Source organism: Phyllostomus discolor, chromosome 10, assembly GCF_004126475.2.
Source record: "Phyllostomus discolor isolate MPI-MPIP mPhyDis1 chromosome 10, mPhyDis1.pri.v3, whole genome shotgun sequence".
Classification (NCBI taxonomy): domain Eukaryota; kingdom Metazoa; phylum Chordata; class Mammalia; order Chiroptera; family Phyllostomidae; genus Phyllostomus; species Phyllostomus discolor.
The window spans coordinates 39,038,926-39,064,975 of NC_040912.2; the positions used below are offsets into that span (position 1 = coordinate 39,038,926).

The window sequence follows — 26,050 nt, forward strand, 5'->3', positions numbered from 1 at the left end:
TTGGAACTGTAAATGGTTTTTTTGACCTTGAAAAAGGAACCAGCAATAGAAAGTTGTTCATAGCATTCAGTATCCTGGTCCAGCAGCACCAAGTAAAAGTTAACTGACAAAATAGGCAGCATCTGTGTTCATTTTCCAGCAAGCTGCTGTGGTATTTCAATTCTTATGCTATTATCTTTTCATAGTCTTTAGGTTGTCAGTGATTTTAAATTACTTATTTCTCTTTATTTCAATGGGTGGGATCTGGTCTTCTTTCTGCCTAGCAAAGGGAATATATGTTTTCCTGCCCCAATACATTTTTGAAATCTTAACTACAAAAAGAATGATTTTAAACTTAGTAATAACTTGACATTAGGACACTGAAAGGAAGAAAAAAGGAGAATATTGATACCTTCAAGCATTTTCTTTTTTCCTAGAAAAATAATCAAGAATGTAATGTTTAATGAAGCAACAAACTACTTAAGAAATATGTCTGTATTCTTACATAGCAATGCATTTTTCAAATGAAAATGTAAAATTTAGAAGTATGTGTCCCTTATTTCTGAGACCATTATTAGCCTCCCTTTTTTATATACCCTTGTCATTACTAAATGTTTTACTTTACAATGAGTGCTAAAATATTGAAAGCCATATTTCTTTAATACTTTAAAGCAAATTAAGCTCTCAAAATAGGGCTGCAGTAATCATGAATGCACATGTATTTGTTTGAACACCTGTTTTCAGGTCCTTTGGGTATATACCTATGAGTGGAATTGCTGGGCCCTGTGGTAATTTCTTAATTAGCTTTTTAAGGAATTGTCAAACATTTTCCCTCAGCAGGTGAACCCTCTCACATACTTACTAGCAATGCATGAGGGTCCCAGTTTCTGTCTTCTTCCTTGCACTTGTTATTTCCCATGTTTGTAATTATTATCATCTTAGTGGGTACGAATTGGTATTTGTGATTTGAATTTGCATTTTACTAGTGACTGATGATATTGAGAATCTTTTTATGTGCTTCTGGACCATTTGAATTTCTCATTGGGGAAATGGCTATTGAAGTTCTTTGCCCAGTTTTCAGTTGGGCTACTTGTCTTGTTGTTGTTGAGTTGTAAGAATTCTTTATATATTCTGGATCCTAGACCATTATCATATATATGATTTCAAAATAGTTCCTTCATTCTTTAAATTGCGTTTTCACCTTCTGTACAATGCTCTTTGATGTAAAAATTTTTTAAATGTTTATAAAGTTTATTTTTTTCTTTTGTTTCTTATTCTTTTGGGGTCATATCTAACAATCCATTGCCAAATCCAAAGTCACAGAGATTTATCCCTATGCTTTCTCCTGAGAATTTTATGGTTTTTGCCCTTTTATTTAGGTAATCAATCTATTTTGAGTTAATATTTGTATAGGGTGTGAGGTAGATATCTAAATTCACTTTTTTTTGGCATCTGGAGGTACAGCATCATTTGTGAACAGACTATCTTTTCCCTATTGAATGGTCTTGGCACCCTTGTTGAAAATTAATTAGCCATAAACATAAGGGCTTATTACTGCACTCTTAGTTTTATTCTGTTGATCTATATATGTCCATATGCCATTACCACACTCTTTTGATTACTGTAGCTTTGAAATTGTTAAATAGGGAAGCATGGGTCCTCAAACTTTGATTTTTTTCAATATTGTTTTGACTATTTGGTGTTCTTTGTAATTACATATGAATTTCTGTGGGAATTGCATTGAATCTATAGATCACATTGGGTGATACTGCCATCTTAACCTTATGTTAAGTCTTCCAACCCATGAAGACTGGGTATCTTTCCATTTATTTAGCTCTTCTTTATTTACTTTTTACTTATTTATTTTATTTTTTAGAGAGGGGAAGGGAGGAAGAAAGAAAGAGAGAGAGAGAAACATCAGTGTGTGGTTGCCTCTCACGTGGCCCCCACTGGGGATGTGGCCCGCAACCCAGGCATGTGCCCTGGCTGGGAATTGAACCTGTGATGCTTTGGTTCGCAGCCTGCCTGCATTCAATCCACTGAGCTATGCCAGCCAGGAATAGCTCTTCTTTATTTTTTAAACAACGTTTTGTAGTATTGATAGAAAAGTCTTTTACCTCCTTAGTGATATTTTTCCTAGGTATTTTACTCTGTGAACACTGTTTTACATGAAATTGTTTTCTTGTTTTCCTTTTCAGATTGGCCAGTGTGGGTGTATAGAAACACAATTGACTTTTTTTTTTTTGGGTGGTGGTGGTGGTGTTGATCTTGTACCCTGCCTGCATCTTTGTGAATTAGTCTATTCACTAAGTTTCCTTATGCAATTTTCTATATGTAGGATCATGTTATCTGTGAATGGATTGTTTTATTTATTTCCAATTTGGATGTCTTTTATTTATTTTTCTTGCCTATACTCTTACTAAAACTTTGAATACAATGCAGAATATCAGTGGTAAAAGTAGACCTTTTTTTCTTACTCCTGCTCCCTGGGAAAAAACTTTCAAAATTTTACTGTGAAGTCTTTCACTATTAAGTATGATGTTAACTATGGATTTTTAGTAAAGACCCTTTATCATCTGATGAAGTTCCCCTCTGTTCCTTATTTTGTGTGTGTTATTATCATGAAAGGGTGTTGGCTTTCTCTGCATCAGTTGAAGTGCCAAGATTTTTTCTTCATTCTATTATAGCTGTGTATTGCATTGATTTTAGTATTTAATATGTTAAATCACAATTATTATCTAGTATGTTAAATCATATTGCTGTTGCATTTGATTTACTAGTATTTTCTGGGAATTTTGCATCTACCTTTATAAGTGATATTAGCCTTTAGTTTACATTTTCATGGTAGATGTCTTTCACTTTAATATCAAGGTAATAGTCTTCTCAAAAACAAATTAGGAAGTGTACATTCCTCTTCTATTTAAAAAAAAACATTCCATTGTTTTATTCTTCTTCAAGTATTTGGTAGAATATTGGTGCTCGTTCTTGTTGAAGTATTTGGTAGAATTCACCAGGTAAGCAATCTGATCCTGGGCTTTTTTGTTTACTGTTGCGAGGTTTTTGATTATTGATTCAATCTCTTTATTTGTTATAGATCTATTAAATATTTTTTAATTTCTTCTAAAGTTTGATTTAGTAATTTACCTATTTCTAGGAATTTGTCCATTTCAGTTTTATCTAGGTTATTTAGATTGTTGGCATGAATTATTTTGTAGAATTATCTTACAATCTCTTTTATTATGTAAGTTTGCTAGTAAAGTCCCCTCTCATTTATTATTCATTTTATTTATTATTTTATTCGTGTTTTTTTATTTATTTCCTAGTCTAAAACTTTGTCAGTTGTCTTGGTCTTTACAAATAACCAACTTTTGATGTTATTGATTCTATTTTCTATTCTCTATTTCACTTATATTCATTATTTTTCTTCTGTTTTGTTCTTTTGAGTTCCACAGATGTCAAATTAGGATATTGATTTGAGAACTTTCTTCTTTTTAATGTGTGCATTATAGCTCTAAACTTGCTTCTGACAATGAACTGCTGTCACTTTATGCCATGTTTTGGTATCTTGGTTTTTTATTTTCATTCATTCTAAAGTGTTTTCTCATTTTCCTTGTGATTTCTTTTCTGATCCATTGGCTGTTCAAACATGTATTATTTGATTTTCTCATATTTATGTATTTTTCAGTTTTTCTTTATATATTTCTGTCTTCATTCCACTGTGATCAGAGAATATATTTTAATATGATTTCAATTTTTAAGTTTGTTGATTTTTTAATTGTGGCCTAACGTATGGTTTATCTGGAAAATATTCCAAGTGCACTTGAGAAAAATGTGTATTCTGCAGTTGTTGGGGAGAGTGTTCTATATGTGTTTATTAGTCCTCATAGGTTTATTGTTTTTTAAGTCCTCTAGTTTCTAGTTTATCTCTCTAGATGTTGTATCTGCGCTGGAGTGTGGGGGATTGTAAGACAGTAAGCAAAAACACCATGGTGTTTTCTTACTTAATTATAATAGTCTTTTTCTTCATTGAGCATTCCCCTGTTTGCTCTAAGTTTTTTGTGTGTTTGTTTTACTAGATTTTAGAGTTCTAAAATGGCGAATTCTGTTTGTTTTTTCCAGATTGATTTAGGGCAAAGGATTGATTCTTGGAATTTCCCACTTTTGCCTTTTCCATTATGTCGCTCCAGTCATGGCATAGAACTTTAATTTATAATTTGTTCTGTTTCACTTTTGGCATATAAGTAATAAAAATAGCTGATAGGTTACCCATGTCATTTTTAACTTTACATAAAGAAGTAGTTACCTAACTCTATTAAGCTTACCTATTTATAGACATGGATCATTCTTTAACATTAAAAAGAAGTGTAGATTCTATGTTGTAGAGTTTTTTCTTTTTTTGTTTGTTTTATGGGAGACAAATAGGTGTTAATATAATTCCATTTGATCTCTAAAATAGCAGGAACTATAATATCAACAACTATTATCTACTGAGTATTTCATATCCAAGCAAACTACTAAGTACTTGAAACAACTAAGCACATTTTGTCTTAGAGGAAACCAATGAAATATAGGAAGTTACTGAATCCAAATTTTAGCTTTTTTTCCAGTATACTCAGCCTCTTTTTGGTCATCCAACAGAATGGCTTTACTATAAATCATTATTAGATCAGATGATGGAGTTTTATATTTTAGGAAAAGCATTTAGTTTATAAATTTTTGAACTTCTACTATAAAAAATCATAACTTTCATTGAGTTTTCATATGCATATTTGGTAATATCATGTGTGTTACACGCTATGCATCGGCTCTGACTCCTGAGGACTGATGTCTATTATGTCCGGTCCTCAACAGCCTTGCTCAGCAATTTAGACTCATGTCAGTGGCTTTTCTGGAGTCAGTTCATCTCATGCTTGTTCTGCCTCTTTTCCTGCTGCTTTCTTTTTTCTTTTTTTTTCTTTTTTTGCCAGCATTATTGTCTTTTCAAAGAACCCTGCCTTTTCAGTATGTGCCCAAAGTAGGACAGTTTCAATTTTGTCATTTTTGCCATCAGCAATGCTTTGGGCTTAGTTTGTTCTAGGACCCACTTGTCTGTCTTTCTGGTAGTCTAGGGTATCCAGAGAGCTCTCCTCTAGCACCATGTTTTGAATGAATTTTTTTCCTATAAGCCTTCTTCACTGCCCAACTTTTGCATTTGCAGATAGTAACTGAAAATATTAGGGTGCAGATGATCTTAGCTTTGGCTTCTAAAGACAGATCATTGCTCTTTGTGATCTTTCCTAATTTTTTCATTGCTGCCCTTCTGAGTCAGCCTTCTCTTGCTTTCTTGGCTGCAGTCACCTTTTGAATTGATGAGTGAACTAAGGTAAGCAAAACCTTGAACAATTTCAGTGCTCTCATTGTCTGTGATGAAGTTGTATGTTTCTTCTGTAGTCAGTATTTTTGTGTTCATGACGTTCAAATGCAAGTGCTGCTTTGACACTTTCTCTTTCATCAGAAGTCTTTTTAAATCATTGCTGCTTTCTGCCAGTAACATGGCATCATCTGCATATCTCCAATTTTTCTATTGAAACTATTTCTACTACCAATTTTTACTTCTTCCTCTGAGTCTACTCCAGGTTTTTGTATGATAAGTTCTGCATACAGATTAAATGAATAGGAGGATAAATGCACCCTGACACCTTTGCCCATAGGAAACCATTCTTTCTGTCTATATTCTGTCCTGACAGTACCTTCCTGTCCACAGTGCAGGTTGTACCTCAAGACAGTTAATGCTTAGCCTGCCCATTTTCTTTCAGAGCAATCCATACACTGCTTTTTATGACCCACATAGTCAAAGGCTTTACTGTGCCTATAAAACTTAGACTAACCTTCTTCTGAAATTCTCTAAAACAATCCTGTACAAATGTTCTCAGTTATGTCTCAAGTGCCTCCTCTTTTTCTGAGTCCAGCTTGAAAGTCCACATCTCTTGCTCCATTTAAGGTAGACAGCTAAGTTGCATCACCTGAGCATCACTTTACCTGTGTGGGAAATTGAAGCAATAGTCCTATAATTATTGCATTGCTGGACATTTCTTTTTTTATTGAAAATTGGGTGTATATAGAACATTTCCAGTTTGTAGACCATTGTATTGTTTTTCATATTTGTTGACATATTCTTGTCAGGATTTTGACAGATTAAGTCTCTGTGGCTTGAAATAATTCTGTCAGCATCTCACATACCACTGGTGATTTATTTCTTCCCAATAATTTCAGGACAGCTTTACTTTTCTAGAATTATAGGTCCTTCATCATAGGAATCTTCCCCTGTACATAATTTGTCTCTTCTGTATAGATTTTCAGTACACTGGACCCATCTTTATATTCTGCTGGTCAGAATGTGCTTCCTTGTGGGTGTTTAGCATTCCAAGTTTAGATTTAAATTTCCCATTTATTTCTTGAGTCATATGGGAGAGATCTCTATTTTTTGTTGTTGTTCTTTTACATCTTCTTACACTGATTATTATAATACTTCTCTTTTTCTGTATGTAATAGTTATTGAAAAACTATGTTCAGGATTCTAACCTTGCTTTTGTCCCCTTTTACTTCTGCCTCTTCCCTGTCTTTAACAATTTTTAGTGTTTCTTCTGTCATCCCTCCTAGTTTGTCTCTTCTTACTACTTCTGACATTGTCTTTTCACATTCTTCCATAATAGTATTTCTAGTTTCAGTCCACAGTTCTTCTGGTTCTTGATCAGTTGAATATAATGGTGCAAATCTATTTTATTATTTGGGCTTTAAACCCACCAGGAATATTATTTACATTATTTTTGACACTATGATTTTTTTTTGTGCTGTGATGTTTGATAGTAACAGTTCATATTCAGTACTATTACAATCTGCTCCTGGTTTTGTTTTGGCAGAGAGAGTACAACTTATCCATCGCCTGCTTCGAATTACTTAGTCTATTTGCTTTTTTGTATTGGCCATCTGGTGAAGTTTGTGTATACACTCATCTGCTCAGTTGTTTGAAGCATGTGTTTGTGATGGACAAGTCTGGCTTCGCAGAAATCCACAAGCTGATCTCCTGCTTCATTTATGACCCCTAGTCCAGATTTCCCAGTGACATTTGATTCTGCTTTATTTTCTACTTTTGTATTCCATTCACCTGTAATTATTAGCATGTCTTGTTTTAGTGTGTGATCATTTCTTCTTTAGTACTTAAGTAAAAGCCTTTAATTTTATTTTTAGCCTCTGTAGTTGGAGTATGGACTTGAATGATGATTATATTAATAGGTTTTCTTAGAAGTCGGGTTGACATTATTTGGTCAGACCTTACACAATAGCTTCTAACTGTGTAAGTCTCAAAGCCACTCCATTTCTAATAAAGAACTACTGATATTGTTTTCAAGAAATGCACATTATAATATTAGCTAACTATTTATATTAATATCTACCATATATTGTGTACTTGCCATATATATATACATATACACACATATATGTATACATACATATATACATACCTATATACCTATGTGTGTATATAAATACATGTGTGTATCTATATATACATGTACATGTGTTTATATATATGCCACCAGAGGAAAACCAGGTAGACAGAAATAGATATAAATCTAGAGATCTTGAATTTTTTTGTAGGCGATACATCAATTTTTTCCCAACATATTTTAGAGTTGTTGCAAGCTTTGACACTATCGTACTATAGAACAGAAAAGCTAGCTGAAATCAGAAAAGCCTGCATTTTTATGTGAGAAATACACTTGTCAAGTATTTCATAATTTAAAGTAGCAATCATTAGGTCTTTTGTTTCATAAGTGACAATAAAAAATGTTTACACTGAAACTGTTTACACTACCACCAAATCAAATTTGTGTTATATTTCTCATGGCATTTTGTTGCCATTCTGCATAGATAATCAGATTATTTTATGTATACGTAAATATGGATGTAGGTGGATCTACATACACCTTAATTTAATATTCTAAAATAAGTTTTGTTTAGAAGACTTGTTGCACTGAATGTACTTTGTTTGTGTAGTTCCTTTTTTCTAGACTTTCAAGAAAAACAGCCTCCTAAAGAGATTTCAATCATTAGGTTCCCATGTAAAAATCATTAGCTACCTATGACAGTGATAGGGGAATCTCAGTGTCTTTGGATGGCCACCATAAAAATCTGGCTATTTCTTTGAAGAACGTTCTGAATAATATCGCCTACTAAAGTGATTAATTTGAATAGTTTATAAAAGTCATATTTATTATCACTTTGCATATAAATACAACTTGAAGTAATAATAAGCTAACTTCTAAAAAACATCATGCTCTTCATTGGTCAGTGAGGTGGACATGCAGAATGATTGTAGAAAAGAAGGGATCCAAACATCCCTAGTTCTAGTGCATGATTTCACCATTAGAGATTTAATTATCTGAGTAATAACCACCCTCCACAGCAGTCTATTAAAGTGTATTCCTAAGACAGATCTAATTTTCAACTTTTATGAGAAGAGACAAAATTCACTGGTAATGAAGACACGAAGAAATCAAAGGTCATTTGCCCTTGGCCTTCTTTTTAGAAAGGGCCTCAAAATTTAGACTTCTGATATCATTTTCAAGTATAAGTCTATTTGTATTTTTGTTTGTGCATGTTGAGAAACATAATTTTGCTGTTAACATTTCAATAATATCACAGTTTGGTAATCTTATTGGGAGCATTTCCTCATTTCTTATATATCGGGAATACTTAAAAATGGAAATAGTCTAGATCTCTCTTAAGTACCAGTAAGCCCTGCATGTTCTCATTTAGCCGTTGATACAAGGGGATGCTATGAGGGCTGAAGATTGTTCAGAGATAGGGAGGCCTACAATGCATATGTGTTGCCCAGAATAAGCTGTTTTCTCAAATGCTTACCCTTTCTGTAAATAATCAGTGTGAGAAACACTTCAAATACATTTCACCAAAAAATCTGACATTCTAGAAAATTGAAAACTTCAGGATACATTTCAAAAGGTTAAATTGCTAGTATTTCAGCTGTTCCCTTGGTATTTAATTAGCAGCCTAAAGTATCTCCATTTCTTGGGAGCACCTCAAAGACTGGCCCCTCTTACCTGATAGGTAGGAACTGTGAGCCCGGAAAGCAGCCTGCGGCAGTAACCCGGAGAGGGTCCTGCAGACTCCATAGTGCGTCTCCTCTGGCACACAAAACAAGCTCTACAACAGTAACACAAAGGCAAGGTGAAACAAAACAGTAAAGAGCCTACATCTATAACACAGGCTTTCCAGGAAGTACTTGTCGGAGTAGATGGCCTGTCTACAAAATGTGAGACCAAATCATCAGAAAGATAAATGGTTGTATATTCAGATGTTCAGTACTGTATAAAACTCAGTGAGTATATTAGTTATATACTGCTATGTAATAAATTACTTAAAATTTATTTAAAAAAATAAAAATAGAAAGTAAACAAAAACCTGGAGATGTCTGCTTTTCTCTCCAAGGATACATTGACACCAACAGTATAATCCAGCCTATTTTATCTATAAGCATAAGTATCATGTGATTTCACTTGTATCATAGATTGAAATCTCACCATGAAAGGTCTGGCAGGTTTTGAGTTACTAACACAGCTGCGTGGATGATGAGCTAATACCTAGTTCTCTATTTCTTTATCTCCTTAAAGTTCTCTAGTGATCATTACTTCTAAACATTCTTCTGTGGAGATTTGTGATGAAATATGAATATTCCCCTTGATTTCTAGATCTATCTGGTCATTGAATAAAGCAATTGCAAGTCTGAAAACAAATGCCACACATATAATGGCCATTATGCTGAGATACATCAAAGGGCCATATGAATAGCATATACTTTGTTCCATTCATTTGAATATAGACATCTGATTTAATGTTAGGATAGAAAAAAGAAAGAAGGAAAGAAAGGGAGGAAAAGAGGAAGGAGAAATACATATGGTATATGCACATACATACATACAAAGAAATGCTAATCTTAAAAATCTTTTAAGAGGACTTCATAAAATACTTTAGGCAGATTTTAGGAAAGAAAATAAATTAATCTTTGGGACGTTCCAGATAATGTAAGGCAATAAGTGCCGCACAGGCTGACATCTCAAATGATTCTATTTAGTGAGGTAGAAACTAGTTTTCTGCTTGGCTGCTCAGCCCAAGAGCAATGACTTCAGCAAGAAAACAAAACAAACTGGGGCACAAGGTGCATTAAGGAAACACTTAAGGATTTCTGATGAAATATCGAGTGCCGTTTTGGCAATATTATTTGGAGAATATTTTTGTCCATGCTACTTGGCTTTTGGAAATAATTTCTGTGTGACTTTTAAATGTAGTCTGTTACTTTGTTTTCATTCTCCTGTTAATAGGGTCCTGTGATCAAATTTCTTACTTTTTCTTGTTACTAGAATATTATAACAATGAGAGAAAAACTACTTTGTAAAAACTATTTCAATTAAATACACAAATAGTAAATTCTCTCTCATGGCAAGAGAGTCAAGATTGTTTATTGCTAAAAGTGTCTATAATTTTTAAAAAAAATAATTCAGTGATATTCTGTAACAACAAGGATACTGCTTATTTACAGTTTTGGTTCATAAAAATAGTTACATGCTATTCTGCAGTACTCTAATTGAAGAACTTTTATGGCTTTAATTTGTATATGCCAGGCAGTGTGCTGTTGCAATTCCTAATGGATTTTAAATGTTTTATTAGTTTTTAAAGTATTTTTCTATGAGTAGTGTCATTTAGAATTTCATTTTTTCACAGGTTACTCTTCTTTTTTCTTGTGTGTGTGTTATTTCTATTTTCTTTTTGTTGTTGTTGTTCAAGTATAGTTGTCTCCATTTTCTTTCTTGTATCTCTTAAAGCAGTAGAAATTTTTGAGCTGTTACACTGAACATTTTGTGTGTTTTAGCTATATGTGAGGATAAGGGTGGCATGGTGTTAAATAATGGGACTATTTTGGGACCATGTTTTTAGTGATAGACTACATAGAATAGAATGCTGAATATTTTTACATTCAACTGCTATTTTTTCTCAAAATTGGAAATTGTTGGTATTGGGGTGGAGAGAGACCCCTTGAGGTTGAATTAATGTTTACATTGACGTTTCATAGTGCTACTCTTCTTCCAGTCAATTTACGAGAAGGGGTGTGTGAAGGCACTTTTTTCAATTTGCAGCCTTAATGTATTCCTTACACCTTCATCATCATCCTTCACCTTAACTCTCCAAAGTTAAAGAAATATGCTAACATATGCATATATTTTAAAGAGCTATCTTGGTTGAAGCAGAAAATTCTAGACATTCACCTGTCTTCCTAATACTTAAAAGACATAGCTCTTTATGGATGATATTTACACCCTAAGAAGAATGAATGGCCAAGTACAGAGCAGAGCAAATAAAGTCAGTGAGCAGGATGTTGTGACTGAGTATTATGCTTCTTATCAAGACAAAGACTTATTGTCATCCACAAAGTAAATAAAGGCTCTGGATGAAAGTTCAAATAGGGTTGGACAAACCCCAAGAGCAATTTCTACTCATCATTTAGGGTTTTTTTTTTTTCATTGAACTATTAGATAAATGTTTTGTTGTTGTTACTGTTATCACTTTTTTCTTGCTAGTTTTAAGATGGCAAGGAGTTTCTTGATTTTAAAATAGAGTTTAGCTCTCCAACTAATCTCCCTTAGCTATTCTGGTGTTTAGTTCCTTAAATTAAATAATTGTCCTATCCTGTTAAGGTTGTAATCCCTTTTTAATTACAGCACTGATTCTTTTTTGAAATTAGGGTAACTGGAGACCTTGACAATAAACTATCATTTTCATAATTTTCCAATCAGACTGGCAATTTCTTATCTTCTGTTTTTTCATAGTTTTTGCAGCTATAGAAAATTTCCCAAGATTTGTATGAGGTTGGACTAGAAAAATTAACTTTCTATACTCAATGGACTAATTCTCCTAGTTATAGAAATCTGGTTTTTTTCTCCTTATCCTCTAATAAACTGTATTTTTAAAAACCTGGTTGAATAACTTTTGAATATAGTTTATATTAATATGGTAGAAAAGAATTATCCTATTTAATAATAGGATTAATTATAGGATCATAAAATAAATGTATAACAAGGCAGAAATCCAATACTCATACCTTTATTAAGTTGCTCAGATGGTTGCCATAGTCTGGACCGTCTCCTTTTCTTTCACCCTTTATCCCAAGAGTTTTCCTTTTCAAATCACTGTTCAAGTCCCAGTTCCTCTGAGAAGCCTAACTTTTCCATTCAGACTAAAGTACTCTGCTATATAAATACTAGCATTCTCATTATCAATAGATGTAATTAAATAACAAATCAATGATTTCTTCCTGAGGACATTATCTTGTATAGACTCCTATCTCACTGGTTCTCAACCAGTGACTGTTTCGTGTCACCTCCCCTAGAGATTTTGACAGTGCCTAGTGACACTTGATTTATATGAAGCAGGGAGGATGTGCTCATGGCATACAGTCGATAGAAGCCAGAGTAACCACTAAACACCCCGCCATGCACAAAACAGTCACCACTGCCCTGACATAGAATTACTTGGTCAGGAACGTCACCAGTGCCAAGGTTGAAAAACATTGGATTACTTACTTTGATTCTGGACCATGAACAGCCATGGTGTGCATGGGTTCTGACAATTTATATAACCAGTTTTCATTCTGGCCAACTGTGTCATGGGACAAGGTAAGGCTTTGCTGAAGCTCTATAGATTGTATCTATTGTTTCTGTGTTATCCACAGGCCTCATTATCACTGAAGGAACTTAGGTTGGGCTGTCACTCTCTTTGACTAAGCCACAGTGTTTGCTAGGCAGTACACTGCATTACAAGGTCATTGCCAAGGAGTGCACATTTACATTTTCTTGGTTTGCCCTGGTATTTCACATGGAGTTACTTTGACCAGTATGTAGTAACCAGGGTTACTTTTTCCATCCGTAAATAAGGTAAATGTATGAATGGAGCTCTTAAAATATTCACAGCTTTCAAAGTGATTTTTTTCTATATAATTTTTACTTTCTATTTACATAAAATTTCTCTGAATGTGTTTCCATCTCACAGGTATTAATGTATCTTAGGGTGAAATGAAGCCAGATAATCATTGGTGTTTTCAAAAATTACCCTTGATACTGTTCCCTCCACATAGAAAATATTCTCCTGTTTAGTCCCATCCATTCTTAAGACTCAAGCTTTCTGTCACATCTTAATCTATCTTTCCTTCCCTAAACTAAAAGTAAACTCTTCTTATTCTGGGTCCCAGTGCATTCTGTTTATATAATTCTCTAATTCACCTTCTGACTTGTGATATAGATGACCTTTTAACAGGTTATATGATATTTATCTCCATCAAAGTATCTTAGTTATCAGTAAATCTGTGTGGAATTGGATTGTTAGTAAGCGAATCCACATTTCCATGATCTGAAATGGCTTTCATAAAGATATTTCCTGCTAAACTGGGAAGAACAACCTTAAAAATCCAAGGTATTATCATGATGAACATTGATTTCCAACAGCATTTAGAGAATCTTTGTGAGTTTGAGCCAAACTGTCGACAATTGCCAGGAAGCAAAATCTCAACGAGGTGAGAAAATGTTCTGGAGAATGTCAGTTTTGCAACTATTTTACATGGTACAGTCAAAAGAGGAAGTGTAAAAGGGTTTCATGAAACTGGTGATAGATGAGGGAGGCAGGAGGCAGCAAAGAACCTCTGGGGTTGGGTAGACACAAGCATGTGTCAATCATTTGATCACTTGTGTGTATCACTGAGGGGAATTGATAGACCACAAATCCCCTCATTGTTACTGTTATCATTAATCCATGATCACAATACCTTTGATATTCCAAAGGTATGTTATCTTAGGTGCAAAAAGACAACAGGCAGGTTCAGTTATGGTAAAGATTGACCTTTGTGAGGGAAAAATACTGGCTTAGGACAAGACTACACACCAAGACCTGCTTTTACTTAGAAAGTTTTAACTTCAGTGTGGTTCCTTTAGGTCTCTGGGTTTGTAAGGCTGCCACACTGCCACGCAGCCTTCCCCTGAGCTTGTTTGGTTTTGTGTGTGGCCCCTTTTCTTCCACACTATATTTATAAAATGAAAAATACATTCCTAAGCCTCTATATCTCTGCTATTAACAAGAGCTATTTAGTAAAAGACTGAAGTAGTTTCTTCATACAACAATCTAAAAAAATATTTCTGACTTTGGAGTTCTTTGAAAACAAAGTTTAAGTTCACTTAATCTTATGCCTTTTAACTTTGTACCTTTAGTACAAAGTTATCTAGAACAATGCATTTTAGAATTATACTTAGCAACTACTGGAATAAATTAATAAATTGACTTTTCCCATATTATATATATAGTAATTGATAAATAATTTTGGTCTAGCATCTATTTTTAGCTTCTTCAACTTTGGGGGAAGAAGTAAATATCCCTCAATAATCCTTAGATTCAGTTTAGATTACTTTGACCATGAGATAATACATACACATATTTTTAAAGTCCTTCGGATACTGTGTCCACATACCTTAGCTGATTTTATTAATAATCCTGACAACTTAGATCAAGGAAAAATTCCTTTTCTTTGTATATAATATGCATGATATAAATTGATTCCCTGGAGAAGAATGTTGTTTAAAATAGCTTTGGACAGCAAAAATTACCCTGGAGTGCACTTGCTTGTTTCACAGTTATCTCCTAAGTACTACAGTCGAAATGGACTATCCTTCCAGTCCCCATTCAGCCTTTATCCATTGTATTGTTAGGACTTTTCCTTGGTCTGCTATTTGCACAATATTTGAAAATAATTTAAATTTATATATATGGTTATTTAATATGATAATTTTTGCAGATTAAGGGCAGCAGATCTATTTAAAAACAACTTTTTAAATAGTTGTTTAGTCATCAAGAAAACTCTTTTTAAACACTAAGATTTTTCTAGATTGTTGCACCTCTAATCATGACGTCCAATTATATGACCCTTAATCACAATAAACTTTCTTTTATACACCTTTTCTAAGCAAGTATATATATTTTTTGATTCTCTGTTTTGGGGTTCTTTACTCTTATTTTACATTATATTGATTGGATTAGATATAAATAGCCAGTTTAGAAGTTACTCATGGTCTTGAAAGTCAGTCCTTCTTAATTTATAAGTTGCCTATTAAATTCTCTATTACTTTAAAATTCTCTATTATATTTCTGTCTGTCATCGGGGACAAAACTAATTTAGGTTCTTTACTCATTTTAACTAATTAGCTCCTTAAACCAATAATGTAAGGATAAATATTAGCCTCCTTTTGCACATGAGAACACTGAGCCCCAGGGAAGTTAAGCAACATGCCATAGGTTTCACAGCTCAGGAAAGGTAGAGCCAGGATTAAAAGTCTGTACAGGCTGGTGTGGGAAACCAAGCTTTCTATCACTACATTACACACCCTCTCATTTGGAAGAAATCTGAAGGAGACCTAGAGAGGTCCCCAACTTTGCGACTACTTCTATAGTCAGAGTAAAAACTGTTAGTTGTCATGTAGAGAACAGCAAAGTTAGTTCATTGTGTGGGGACTGAGGGATCAGTAACAGTAAGTGTGTAACTTCTACCAACCAGCGTTGTCTCTTGTTTCCATAACTCGCATCCATCACACACAAAATATTAATTAACACAAGTCATGGATGATTAAATATTTGCAACTTTGGAGGATAATTGGAAATCTTCAGTACCTGGAATGCTTCTTTCACGTAGGACTTTATTAACAACAACAACAAAAATAGTTTGGCTAAGCCTACTGTCTCAAGTAGGACTAGAAACTGTTAGTCATGAAGTTAAATTAGGAAATAGTTCATATATGGGTGAGCAATAAGTAATAAGAGCTAATGTCAGTTTCTAGTTCACTTTATTAACCATTACTCTTCATGCAATTGTCTGTTTTTTGTGTTTGCTCAAGGTTTTATTTTTCCTGTGATTTATATGTGTTCTCATTCAACTCATTGAATTCTGAAAAATTCACTTGATTCAGAACATTTGAAGTTAATTACAGTAATTTCTTATTTTTTCTTTTTATTTTCTTATTCTTTTGTTCAACAGATATGTGCACCCATTTAATGGATGTCTTCAATATTTTTAACTGTGTGTCTACCCTAGAAATTTCTCTTCATTCTCTTTACTTGCTCCCTTTTATGGTTACCCTCTCTGTTTTGTATGCTTTCTCTCTGCCAGGATCAGCATTTACTGTTACATTAATTGGTGGGTGTTTTCATTGTCCTTGGTTGAGAAGAAAAATTGTGATTTGAAATGTCTTCATTTTATGCAGTGCCAGAACATTTTTGGGGTAACACAGTTAAACAACTTTTTATTAAACCATTTTTAAACCACTATCATATAGTATAAATGAACAATTTATATTTTAAATTTTTCATGCATATACCAAATGCAAGCTAAGAAAAAGAAACAGTATTTTCAACTTCCCATTGAACACCATTATTCAGAGAACTGAAAAGGTTATTATGGAAAAACTTCTTAGAATATATATATATATATATATATATAATTAGAAAATTACTAAGCAAAGTTATTATTCTATTTCAGTTTTTACCTTTTGCAAATAAACTTTCCTTAAAAGATGTGTAGAATATGAATTTTTCAAAATCTATATTTTCTGTAAAATAAGAATATTTTACAAGGAAATATGGATGCCTATAATATGTACCAAAGACTTTATACAGTGTCTCATTTGATCTTTATAATAATATGATCTTGGAGAAAAGGAGAGAATTAAGGTCTTTGGATTATTAGTAAGAAAAAGAAAAAAATATATAAAGAATAGAAAACTAGCCCTGACCAGTGTGGCTCAGTTGGTTGGATGTAGTTCTGCAAGGTGAAGGTTTGCCAGTTTAATTCCCAGTCAGAGCACATGCCTGGGTCGTGGGTTCTGTCCCTGGTCATGATGCATATAAGAGGCAGCTGATGGATATTTCTCTACCTCTCTTCCTCCTCCTTCCCCTCTCTCTAGAAGTGAATAAATAAAATCTAGGAAAAAAAAAGAGAAAAGAATAGGTAACTAGAAGGAAAAAGACCTAGGAGCTAGTGAATACAGCAATAAATGCTTTGTTAACTTTGATTATATCCATTTGTTTTTAACTGCAAATAGTCAATTGTTCTCTCATACTTTTTGGCATTGTAAAATTGTGTGATTCTCAAAACCAGTGATTCTCAGAATGAAAGTTTGTGACAAATTAACCACATGAAACAGAAAATATCTGCCAATCACAAATTATATACTTTATCTAATTAAAACAAAGGTTTCAATGGGTTTTTATTGCAGTCAGGTTATTTATTAATTTTTTTGGCTTCCTATAGGAATTGCTAAAGGCATTAGGAAGAAGCTAAAATTACTAAAGAATAATACAGTTGAAAGAAAATAAAAGACCCAAGTTGTCATGAAAATATTTAAAGGTTAAATAGGAAATTAGTTCAGATTACTCTTTTTAGGGTAAAAAAAAGATATTAAAGAACTTTATTATTGGAATAGAAATGACAGCCACTCTAGAGGTAAAAGTAGGAATGGAAAGATTAAAGCAAACAGTTGAATTTAACACTGGTAATTAAGCATTATCTTTAACAAACATAAATTTTAGATAGATAATACAAATATTTTAGGGATATATTTAGTAAATAATCCTGTGTATATTAGATAGGATGGGAAATCAGAGTTCTCCTAAGAGTCTAACTAAAATAGAAGCCTGTCTAGCAATGAGTTCTGTGCTTGATTACAAAACTTATTTCTAATATTGCAGAAGGTATAACAATAAAGAACCACTTTACCAAGATAGAAAAAAAAATTTCCAGTTAATTGCTTGTGGCTAATACTTAAAATTATGTACAAAAATTTTATACTGTCATACCTAAAACATATATAAAATTGTATTATTTAAATGTAAATTATGAATGTTTTTATCTTTAATATTTTCCTTGATAATAAGGTACTATATTGTGTTTCTTTAATTACAGACAAAAGGTTCTCAAACCATAACACCTTCTGGCAGCCAGAAAAAAGTTAAGAGAACTCTTCCAAACCCACCTCCTGAGGAGACCTCAACAGGAACTCAGTCGACTTACAGCACAATGGGCACTGTTTCTAGAAGAAGGATCTGCAGAACCAACACAATGGCACGAGCCAAGATTCTCCAGGATATAGACAGAGAACTTGACCTTGTAGAGAGGGAATCTGCAAAACTTAGAAAGAAACAAGCAGAACTTGATGAGGAGGAAAAGGAGATTGACGCGAAGTTACGGTATCTGGAAATGGGAATTAACAGGAGGAAAGAGGCATTGTTAAAGGAGAGAGAAAAGAGAGAGCGAGCCTACCTCCAGGGAGTAGCCGAGGATCGAGATTACATGTCTGACAGTGAGGTGAGCAGCACCAGACCAACCCGAATAGAAAGTCAGCATGGAATAGAGCGACCCAGAACTGCTCCGCAAACAGAATTCAGCCAGTTTATCCCCCCGCAGACCCAAACAGAATCTCAACTGGTTCCTCCCACGAGTCCTTATACACAGTACCAATACTCTTCCCCTGCTCTTCCTACCCAAGCACCTACCCCATACACCCAACAATCCCATTTTGAGCAACAAACTCTGTACCACCAGCAGGTTTCACCTTATCAGACCCAGCCAACATTCCAAGCTGTGGCAACAATGTCCTTCACACCTCAGGCTCAACCTACACCAACCCCACAACCTTCTTATCAGTTACCATCACAGATGATGGTGATACAACAAAAGCCACGGCAAACTACATTATATTTGGAGCCCAAGATAACTTCGAACTATGAGGTGATTCGCAACCAACCCCTGATGATAGCACCTGTTTCTACTGATAATACATATGCTGTTTCCCATCTTGGTAGTAAATACAATAGCTTAGACTTGAGAATAGGTTTGGAGGAGAGGAGTAGCATGGCGAGCAGTCCGATATCAAGCATATCTGCAGATTCTTTTTATGCAGATATTGACCATCATACTTCACGAAATTTTGTCCTAATTGATGACATTGGAGAGATTACCAAAGGAACAGCAGCATTAACCACTGCATTTAGTCTTCATGAAAAGGATCTGTCAAAAACAGACCGTCTCCTTAGGACCACCGAAACACGGAGGTCTCAAGAAGTGACAGATTTCCTAGCACCATTACAGACTTCCTCCAGATTGCACAGTTATGTGAAAGCAGAGGATGATCCAATGGAGGACCCTTATGAGTTAAAGCTTCTGAAACATCAGATTAAACAAGAATTCCGAAGAGGGGCAGAGAGCTTAGATCATCTTGCTGGTCTTTCCCATTATTACCATGCTGATACTAGCTACAGACATTTTCCAAAATCTGAAAAGTACAGCATTAGTAGACTCACACTTGAAAAACAAGCAGCAAAACAACTACCAGCAGCCATACTTTATCAAAAGCAGTCAAAGCATAAGAAATCACTGATTGACCCTAAAATGTCAAAATTTTCACCTATTCAAGAAAGTAGAGACCTTGAACCTGATTATTCAAGCTATATGACTTCTAGCACTTCATCTGTTGGTGGAATTTCTTCCAGAGCAAGACTTCTTCAAGATGATATCACTTTTGGCCTCAGAAAAAATATTACTGACCAACAAAAATTTATGGGATCATCTCTAGGCACAGGACTGGGCACCTTAGGAAATACCATACGGTCAGCTCTGCAGGATGAAGCAGATAAGCCATACAGTAGTGGGAGCAGGTCCAGACCTTCTTCCAGACCTTCTTCTGTTTATGGACTTGATTTGTCAATCAAAAGAGATTCTTCCAGCTCTTCCCTAAGACTGAAAGCTCAAGAGGCCGAAGCTCTAGATGTTTCCTTTGGTCATGCATCACCCTCTGGCAGAACTAAGCCTACCAGTTTGCCTATTAGCCAGAGTAGAGGAAGAATTCCAATTGTGGCCCAGAATTCTGAAGAAGAAAGTCCACTCAGCCCTGTTGGCCAGCCAATGGGAATGGCAAGGGCTGCAGCTGGACCGCTGCCACCAATATCTGCAGACACCAGAGATCAGTTTGGATCCAGTCACTCACTGCCTGAAGTTCAGCAACACATGAGAGAAGAATCACGGACTCGAGGCTATGACCGTGATATAGCATTCATCATGGATGACTTCCAACATGCCATGTCAGACAGCGAAGGTAAATTGGGCCTCAGACTACCTTGTTACTCTCAAAACTCAAACTCTTCTTTTTCTGCATGTTTAATTTTCCTTCTCCAAGGATATATTCTACTTTTCTTTGTTTATGTTTTGCATGTTCACTTCAATTTTATTTCTTGTAAATGGAAATTTTATCCTGTGTACAGATTTTGTAGCATGCTTTTCTTTCTTTCTTTTTAGTTTATTATTTTATCATTGTTTCTTCATTGCTTGATTTGTTTGATGTCTACTTTTCCAAAACCATTAAAATAATTATGTCAATAAAATATGGTCATTCTTTAAATCCATAGTTGAAAGTTTGTCATTGTATAGTTTTGTGTTAAATGCATTTTTAACGTTGCTGGTCAGTTTCTTTCAGTTTTTTAAATTATTAAGGTTTAGAGCCATTAAGTACTATCTGCTAGACTTTGTAATAGAAAGTTATTTATGCAGTTTTTGTGAGATCAGTATTTATTAATTCAGAGAATGTTCTCTTTTGAGAATTTTTGGACAAGTCCCTGATATTAGCATAATGTCAAGCTTTATTACTCTACTTAAATAAAAGTTTTGTATTTTATCCTTCTCATTATGAATACCATAATTGACAAATTTGTACTTTTGCATTGTATACTAGAAAACTTAACACACAAAAAAAGATATTGACAATAAATAATCTTATCAGTGTGTATAAAGTGTTTTTTAGATTTAAAATTCAGGGTTTTTTACAACGCTTTTATAAGTCTAGATGTTTGGGACTGATGCTACTCCAGGTGCACCTGTTTGGCCATTTCCCTGACATTGCTTTTTACATCATCCCTTTTGTCATTCTAAATTATTTTGCAAGTTTTTTTTTGTTTTGAATAAGTGATTTTACACAGCTAAAAACAGGCTTATGGTATTTTTGTTGTTACTGTTTAATCATATAGAACCATAAATATTTTTTAAAATTATCTAGCCAAAGGTCAATTTTGAAGATGAGGGTGGAGGGGCACAGAGATATAAAGAGTCTTGACCTTGCCGAGAGGACTCATGCCCCTGGCTGGAACTTTTTTGTTATTGCTATTTCCCTCCTTTGTGGTTTACATGAATGTAAGTGTGGTTTGAGTTCTGGAAATGAAATATTTCTGATCAAATAAAAGCATATTACTTCATGGTTTAGAGACTGCAAAGCACTATGCTAATATGAATATCTCCCCTTTTATTATTTTTAAATATATTTTATTATTTATGCTATTAGATTTATCCCATTTTTTTCTCCCCTTTATTCCCCTCTACCCTGTACCCCCCTCCCACTGTCATTTCCCCACCTCAGTTCATGTCCATATGTCATAAATGTAAATTCTTTGGCTTCTCCATTTCCCATGCTATTCTGAACCTCACCCTATTTTGTACCTACCATTTATGCTTCTTATTCCCTGTACCCTTTCCCCCATTCTCCCCATCCCCTTCCCCACTGATAACCCTCCGTGTGATCTCCATTTCTGTGTTTCTGTTCCTGCTCTGGTTGTTTGCTTTATTCATTTTTGTTTTTGTTTGTTTTTTTAGGTTTGGTGGTTGATAGTTGTGAATTCATTGTCATTTTACTGTTTGTATTTTTTATCTTCTTTTTTTTTAGATAAGTACCTTTAACATTTCATAAAATACAAGCTTGATGATGATGAACTTCTTTAACTTGACCTTATCTGGGAAGCACTTTATCTGCCCTTCCATTATAAATGATAGCTTTGCTGGATAGAATAATCTTGGATGTAGGTCCTTGCCTTTCATGACTTTGAATACTTCTTTCCAGCCCCTTCTTGCCTGTAAGGTTTCTTTTATGAGATCAGCTGACAGTCTTATGGGCACTCCTTTGTAGGTAACTGTCTTCTTTTCACTTACTGCTTTTAAGTTTCTCTCCTTATCTTTAATCTTAGGTAACTTAATTATCCCTTGAGGACTCACAGGAATGTATGTCTTCATGAAAGGCATTTTCTTTCTACTTCTGTATGTAGGCACCAATATGATTATAGAAGTTCAATCTAGATTTGAAAAGGACTAAAGTAATAACTGGATATGGAGGACAAGCTGCTTTTCCTAGTGAAATCTTTACACCTAATCATGTTCTGATGTTTTCTTCTCTACTGACTATTGGAATGACCATTTTTATTGATAATTAGTCACAAATGAAACACTGTTCACTTATTTAGCCATTTGTTTTAATGCATCTACATAGTTAAACAAGAGTTATGCTATCACATGGAAACAATATTTTTTCTTTACTTTTCTCACAATCAATATTTTACACACATTTCATAAATATAAAACTGCTAAAAATAAAAGACTTTTTAATATTCTTATCCATAAAATCACAAAACAAAATCTCTAACAGGTCTGTGGCATGACTAAACACCCAAAGGCTGTGTGTCCATGATGAACACACATGTGGAGATAATTTGACAAATTCATTTACTCAACACAGATGTTAATATGGTGCCAAACATACACATAGATATTTCCAGATTCCCAAATGTGACATTTATTTATATAGAATCAAATAAAATAATTGAATGTTTTATTTCATTTTTATATGTTTGAATGACGTGCACTCGCAATCATCAAGGACTGTAAGAAAAAACCTGATTTGATAAAGTAGATGATGAGACATCATGCAGTGTATGAAATTATGAAGTGTTTAAATATATCAAAGAGATTAAACAATTAAAATAAGTTTAAACACACTAAAGTATATTTAAGAATTAAGGAGACAAAACATTTATATAGATGGTGACAGAGAATTAGGCAAAGGACTACTATAACAAATTAATTTACCTGTGTAATATTATGTGTGAATTGTAGTGATTATCTTTAAAAGTTGTATGTTTTAAAATCTTACATATTGTCTTTGCTTTTGTATCACAAAGCATATTACTTTTCTTCTGGTGAACAATAGCCTGCTTTTCTTTTGAAATCCAGGATTCCTGGAGTAATTAAGGGAAAGAGTAGAAAATATTTCTTTCCAATCATATGACATATGTATGAACCCATGAAAGATTAAGGATATTTAAATTTCTTTTTTACCAAGAATGCTATATCTGTATTTGAATGATTCTAAGGTAATTTTGAAAAAGCATAACATTTCAACAGGCTATTTGGTATCATGTAGACAAAACGAATCTAAATGATTCAGGTTTCTTGTTGTGAACTTTCTTTGAATACAATCATACTCTAGGTTAGAGACCATCAGATGTTTTTCAAATGTGTTGCATATGACTCTGGTTAATTTTGAAACAGCTCACTTGATGTAAAATCTAGTATGCATAATTTATGTTGTTTAATATTTATGGCCATCAGGTTGAAGTTCACTACTTGATATTCATGTATGGTTGAGTCAGTAGAAAGCTGGAGGCTTTCCCCTAGAGCAGATTGGAAGGAAGCCAAATTAGAAACAGCCAAGTAATACTTATTCTTACAACCACAAATATTGTATTGAAAACATTATTTCAAAGTGTGCTCTATGCAAGAAAAAAATACATTCAGTTTTTAAATATATATATATACACACATCAATTTGTGATACTGAATAGAATTAAACTTCATGTAACTATTGGCTATGAATAATGCAAGATTCCAAAATAGCTTACTTGTATTTTACATTTAAGAATTCAAGAAAATATCAGTTTAAAAAAAGGGGGATATTAATCTCTAGTTTAAACTAATCATTTAAACTAATTTGGAAAATGTTATTATTATAGAATTTAATTTTTAAAGTGCAGATATACCATGGAAGATCAGACAATTGTAGTTATAAACAATTAGCATTTACATCTAACTTACTGTAATGATGAAGACAGAATTTAATATAAAAACAAATTTATTCAATCTGGTTTTTCTTGGTTGGGTCCATAAATTCCTAAGCAAAGTATGGTAGATATCCGTAGTCACATGTAGAATTATTATATGAAATGTCAGACAAAGTGTATAGTTAAAATTGGAAATAAATTGACAAAATTTGATCAGGTTAAGATCCTACTTTATTTGTGTAAACACAGCTAAGGAACGTATTTTAAAGGATTGTATTTCAAATGCAATAAGAATTATATATTGAAGTAAAATCATGTACTATGTTATCCAAGATATTTATTTATTAAATCAGTATAGATTATTTTTTCATAATAAATATATATAAGAAGTGAAGTAAAATAGTGTTGTTGGGATAATCTAATAACATTTTAGACTGATGATTAAGTAATGGATTTGTTTTGTATTTATCAAATTTTATTACACTAAATATTTTTCATAAATTTAGTTAGTTTATATCTATTTAAAACTATGAAAAGCCATAATAAATAGGAAGTAGATTCTGAGAAATGATTGTATAACTATTAATGAGATTGAAGTGACAATAAATAAATAAATATTAAATAAATTTAATGGAATTTTAAATTATTAAATAGTAAATAAATTGTTATAATAAGTTAAATATTTACTTATTTATTATTTTTGTGTGAGCATAAATTTTATTTCTCCGGTACAAATACCCTTGAGTTCAATTCCTCAGTGGTGTAGTAATCTGGTGTTTAATTTTTATTTGTTGGTTTTTCTTAAATTTATTTGTATTTTTTAATTGTTGTTCAAGTACAGTTATCTCCATTTTCCCTCCACCACTCCCCTTTAAATGTGCCCATTATAAATATGATATTAACTTCTTTCTCTAGTTGATGACTAATTTTCTGTTTTATTCACTTCCAAAATTTTACTGAATATAATGGCATTTCTAAGGCATTGTTTTTAGTATTGAGGCAGGAAATGTAGAAGATATGAGTCTTGCCCTCAAGCAGCTTAGATCTAATAAGGGAGGTAAGACAAGCATGTACGACCACAAATCAGGTATGTACCATTGTATTTCCTCAAATCTAAGACTGACTAAGTTATGATATGTTTTCCATCACTTGGCATTTACTGGGAAGAAATGTGGTGGTTAATCACTACCACTGACCAAGATCACAGGAGGTAGTTAGAGGTAAGTAGTGATGTATATGCTGTGGGTCTGCCAGCCCTGCTAGCAAAGAAATGATAAACATTGCCTTTAAACAAAGTTTGGGAAGAAAATTGCCTTAAAAAAGTTTTTGGAAGAAAGAAACGACAATCAGATGCAAACGTAAAAAAGAAAGCTGTAATGTGCTAGCATCAACGGTGTGGCGCTGTAGAAGCTAGACTTTCCAGAAAGTATAGGTTGATGTCATCATCAACTAGTCTCTCACGATGAACCCTTGAAAAAGTTGCTCCATCTGCCATTTAGGAAGCAACAATGTATTGCCAGTGACTATTAATTAAGGATCCTTTTACCAAGAATAAAACTTGATATGTATAAAGTCAAATTCTATATATTAGGTAAAAATAGAATCTTTGATCACTAAATAATAGCTTTACAAACTTTGGAAGTCCTAAGAACTGAAGTAATTATGTACTTAAACGTGGTACATAATTACTTCAAAAAAGTATGTCATGTTAAAATGTCAACTTATGTCACATAAATACTAAAGGGAGTCAATAAACTCTTCAATCTAATTTCTAAATCTCACAGAAAATAATTGTTTAATTTTTAATAAGAAACTCTAAATGATATATATTTAATATCAGTCTACCAGATGATTATAGCATACATGTTCCTAGCAATAATACCTGGAATCATCTTAGAAATAATTTTTTCATTTATTTATGAATATTGTAAAAACACCATATTTTCTAAAACTATTCACTTAATATTCAAAGCCATCAGCTATGTCTATACAAAAACTGGTTTGTTGTGATAGTGGGAAAATGACAGGATCTTCTGTATTCAAGGAATACATTTTCCCA

General features: G+C 33.3%; 1 protein-coding gene across 6 annotated transcripts in view; it reads left to right on the forward strand.

The window, feature by feature from the left end:
• PCLO (piccolo presynaptic cytomatrix protein) overlaps positions 1 to 26,050 on the forward strand; it is a 353,058-nt gene that overhangs the window by 179,952 nt on the left and 147,056 nt on the right. For all 6 annotated transcript variants that reach the window (XM_036010675.1, XM_036010676.1, XM_036010678.1 and 3 more), the window contains exon 7: positions 18,026 to 20,213. In XM_036010675.1, coding sequence (XP_035866568.1) covers positions 18,026 to 20,213 — 2,188 coding nt within the window. The remainder of the gene's footprint in view (positions 1 to 18,025; positions 20,214 to 26,050) is intronic.